Source organism: Myotis davidii, unplaced genomic scaffold, assembly GCF_000327345.1.
Source record: "Myotis davidii unplaced genomic scaffold, ASM32734v1 scaffold1451, whole genome shotgun sequence".
Lineage (NCBI taxonomy): Eukaryota > Metazoa > Chordata > Mammalia > Chiroptera > Vespertilionidae > Myotis > Myotis davidii.
The window spans coordinates 81,755-86,301 of NW_006282881.1; the positions used below are offsets into that span (position 1 = coordinate 81,755).

The 4,547-nt window shown below is 40.9% G+C and overlaps 1 protein-coding gene across 1 annotated transcript in view; it reads left to right on the forward strand.

The window, feature by feature from the left end:
- The window catches only part of HSD17B2 (hydroxysteroid (17-beta) dehydrogenase 2), a 57,712-nt gene that overhangs the window by 50,022 nt on the left and 3,143 nt on the right, over positions 1-4,547 (forward strand). Inside the window, exon 4 of the mRNA XM_006753318.2 lies at positions 590-727. Within this exon, the coding sequence (XP_006753381.1) occupies positions 590-727 (138 nt within the window). The remainder of the gene's footprint in view (positions 1-589; positions 728-4,547) is intronic.

Below are 4,547 nucleotides of genomic sequence, written 5' to 3' on the forward strand. Positions count from 1 at the left end.
TTTGATAGAGGTAGGATTCAGGCAAGACAGCTCAGGGATAGGAAGATGTTCTTCCATGGATAAAGTATGTCCAACTGAAAGAAATCACTTGCAAAATTCTAAAGCTGAGAGAACAAAGACAAGCACATGGGCAAAACTAGTCTCGTTTGGTTCACCAAGGCTGGGAAAACTGGTGAAACTGGGAAGCATGGAAAGGTAAGATCCTCCTCCCAACCCTAGCTAGTTGTGTAAATGTCCTAAGGATTACAGGCAGAGCAAAATACCCATTAAGTCATCTCTGGCATTTGCTGGAAATGTCTATGGTCTCTTGAAGCAAGGTGGTTGCTTTAAAAAAAAAATTAAAATTGAGATATAATTGATATACAATAAACTGTTCATATTTAAAGTACACAATTTGATAAATTTAGACATATCTATGTACTCAGGAAACCATCACCACACAATCAAGATAGTGAGCACGTCCATCATCCCCCAAAACTTCCTTCTTCCCCTTTCTACTCCCTCCCGGGTCCCATGGCAGATAATACTTAGTGGATCATAAAATGAAAACATCAGCCTTGATTATTTTTTTCTTCCATTATTTCCATAGGAGGGGTTCCACTGTTCAAGATGGCGGCCTATGGCTCATCCAAGGCAGCTCTGACCATGTTTTCGGCAGTCATGAGACAAGAGCTTTCCAAATGGGAAGTGAAAGTCTCTAACATCCAGCCTGGAGGCTTTAAAACAAGTAGGTATCTGAGCCTAAGAGACCTACAATGTTCGTCCTGGGAAGGATGCTAAAGGTCCTCTGTTCTGCTCAGACTGAATGCCTCAGAAGTCACCTAAAGAGGGGCTGGGATGGATGGGCCTCTTTTAAGAATAGAGGGGCAAGTGCTAGGTTCTTCTTTCCAAGCTATGGTTGCTCCCCTGCATTCTTCCACGAAGGAATTACGTTTTGATGTCATGTATTTTATAAACACCACCTCCTCCCCTCTGACCCACTTGTTTTCTACCCTGGGAGGAGATGGCCATCCTCCCCTCTCTCCTTCCAGAATTTCTGAACTCTGGACAGATGCAGACCACCCCCGTGGCTCAGTGCTTAGTTCTGAGGCATCCAACATTTAATCTTTAAAAAGCCCGTCTAATAAAAGACCATAAAATGGGAAGGATTGCTAACTTACTAAAGAACAAACCCAGAGGTTTTAATGTTAACCAGGAGGATCATGACTGAGTGAAAGGCCTCTTTTGGGAGGGAGATGGGAGAGAAAGAAGCCTGGGCCACCCACGGTGAAAGAGTAGATCAGGGCTGTATGAATGAAGGAAAGATAAGGATTGAAAGGATTTTCCACACTGGGGACTCCCTGGGTGATGAGGAGAAGTGAATGGGTCAAAGCTAATGCCAAATGTGACAGACTGAGAGACTGGTATAGAAGACATGACACTAAGAGAAGAAAGTTGACTGACAGCAAGTGTAAGGGGTAAATGATGAAATTTGACTTTGAACCTGACAGGAGGGATGAGGGTTTGGGACACAGACAAAGGAAACTTCCAACACAGAGAGAAAGCCTCCAGTTAAGCTACAGTTTCAAGGATTCCCCGAAGTTGTTATGGCTAACATTTTGGGGGAGCTGTTCTTCTCAGAAAGTAGCCATGTTCTACATATTCTTTCCTGATGTTGTTGATCTTATTCATCTTTTAATTGATAAATATATCATACACACATAGTTTAACAATTTATTATAAAAACTCATGTCCTTAACATCCAGATAAAAAAATAAAACATTTCCAGCCCCCAGAAGCCCCTATATGATCCTCTCCGGTCATAGCCTTCTCCCATTCACAAAACATGCCCACTCTCTTACTTTCTGTAATTTTTTTTGTTGTTTTTCTTTACAATGATACATCCATACATGCATCCCCTAACAACAACGTTTGGCTATACTCATTCCGGAACTTTGAAAGGAATCAGGATGTTTATGTTCTGTTGTGTCTGGCTTCTTTCACTCAATGTTGTTTCCACAATTCATCTAAGTTGTGTATAGCTGTGGTTCATTCATTTTCATTGCTATATAGTATCCTGTGAATATATATGCCACAATTTTTCTATAGTTGATGGGGTATTTCGGTCACTTTGGACAATTACGAGAATTCTTCTATGAACCTTCTGTCACATGTACTGTGGTGTATGTGTACATGATTTTTTCCTAAGACACATACCCAGGAGTGGAATGACCAGATCACAGAATTTAATTACCTCCATCTTTACTGGCTAATACCAAACTGTTTTCTAAAATATTGTTACAATTTATAGCCTCACCCTTCCCATATAAGTCTTGTATGTCTTAGTCTGCATCACAGTTCTGAGGGACAGGTTTAATTGACCTAATTCTCCAGGTGAGGACACTGAAGTGAGGTGGGTAATATACACCCGGTATGGGTGTGTGGCACACTCTGAAGGTGGGGAACTTGAAACCAGATCCTTAGGTGTAGTGCTGGATTCTTTCTTTCCTACTAGACTGCCCTCAGTTTAAAGCTGATATTTGATGGGCTCTCTGAAGGCAGGAGGCTAGACAATGGAGGGCTGAGGCCTCAAGGTGAAAAATAATGCTCGAAGGAGGGGACAGGGCAAGAATATGACTCTTAGGGGCACAAGGAGCTTCTGAAGACATTCAAGGAGACACGCCAATTTTTTTTTAGTGTCCTGCAATAAAAACAGCTAAAACATATGGCACGCTTAGCCGGTTTGAAGCAGTTAGCATGCACAATTTCACTTAATTCTATGAAGCAAGCATTGTAATGATCACATTTTATAGGGAGAAAACTGAGACTCAGAGAATTTAAGGAATTTCCCAAGCCACAGAGCTGAGATGAGGCAATATGAGGCAGAGATGGGTTTTGGATCCAGATAGTTTTAACCATTTCATTGTGTGTAGCCCAACATGGCAGGGGATGGTTGAGTGGGTGTCAAAACTGGCAGATGAAGATTGATCAAGGGCTGGTGGCTTTGACACCAATAAAGAGAGCTTTGGGGAATCAAAATAGAGTACCCACAAGAGTGGTTAGAAAGTCCATGAGGTATTTAAAAAGAAAGTAGAAAGGGAAAGGAATCCCCTACCAGTGGTTCTCAACCTTCTGGCCCTTTAAATACAGTTCCTCATGCTGTGACCCAACCATAAAATTATTTTTGTTGCTACTTCATAACTGTAATGTTGCTACTGTTATGAATTGTAATGTAAATATCTGATATGCAGGATGGTCTTAGGTGACCCCTGTGAAAGGGTCGTTTGACCCCCAAAGGGGTCGCGACCCACAGGTTGAGAACCACTGCCCTAGCCTGTGAAAGCAGAGACTGGGGGGAGGTAGTTGGAGGAACAATAGTTCACACAAACATGTTTTTCATGACTCAGAAGCCTCCAGAATAATTGTCAGGGTAATCATTTCTTTAAATACTGTGTGTGCCTTCATAAAAAGAAATGAGCAGTTGAAACTCCGTTTACATTCCCATGAGTGTAATTGGATTTCACTGGCTTACATTTCAGAGTGAGGCTCCCCACACAGTCCTGATACTGGGGAGTCAACCAAGCTCGAAAACAAAGGCTCATCCCCACAGCAATCCCCGGGCAATCACATACTTTGCAGGGGGGAGCATGAATTGCTGCAATCTTTCTGGAAAAATATCTAGCAGTAGCAATTAAAATTCAAAATGCATGTGCCTTTTGACCGGGGACCACACTTTGGGGACTGTAATCTACAGAAGTAAATGCTGAAATACAAAAGGATATAATATGCAAGGCAATTTATGGCAGAGCCGCCTAAAATGGTGAAACCTAGGAAGGACTTTGATAGAGATGTGGCAAATTCTGCTGCTCTGGTTTCAATCTATAGCCGTTGATCAGAAGGCAGATTTGTGATTTATTACTAAGCAAAAGCAAGCAAACATGAAAACAAATTCCTTTTTGTTTTTTGTTTATTCCTGGTAAAACAGAATTCACTCAAAGCCTTTACATTTATACTAGAGGCCCGATGCACGAAATTCATGCACAAGGCCTGGCTTGCACCCTCTCCAATCCGGGACCCCTACACCTTTTTCTTATCTAGCTAACCTCTTCACATTTAAAAAAATTAACTGAAATACCACCTACTCTAGGAAATTCTCTTTGAACAAATCTCTTTATAATCTGTATTAAGTATTTTCATAGTATACCATTCTTTTTCTTTAGCAGCAATTTAGAGTGGATGCAATTTGCCTCTCATTCTTGCCCCTGAATTCTTTCTTGCCTCTGAATTCACTCTTGTAATAGTGAAGCTTATCCAATTTACATTTGCCCTTCAAGGGCTTATATTTCGTTCAGTTTCTAGTTGGCTCCCTGCTTTTTTTTAAAGCAATAAATTTGGGTTGTGATAGTAAACCTCACTTGTAATCAAGCCTGTAGGTCTCCATATCTGAATATTTCTATAATACCTATCACTTTAGCATAGCAGAGATGGTGTTCATGTATAGAAAATAACAATAAATGTCACCTGATCAGTTGATCTTCTAGTAATATTTTATAACAAGATGTATTCTT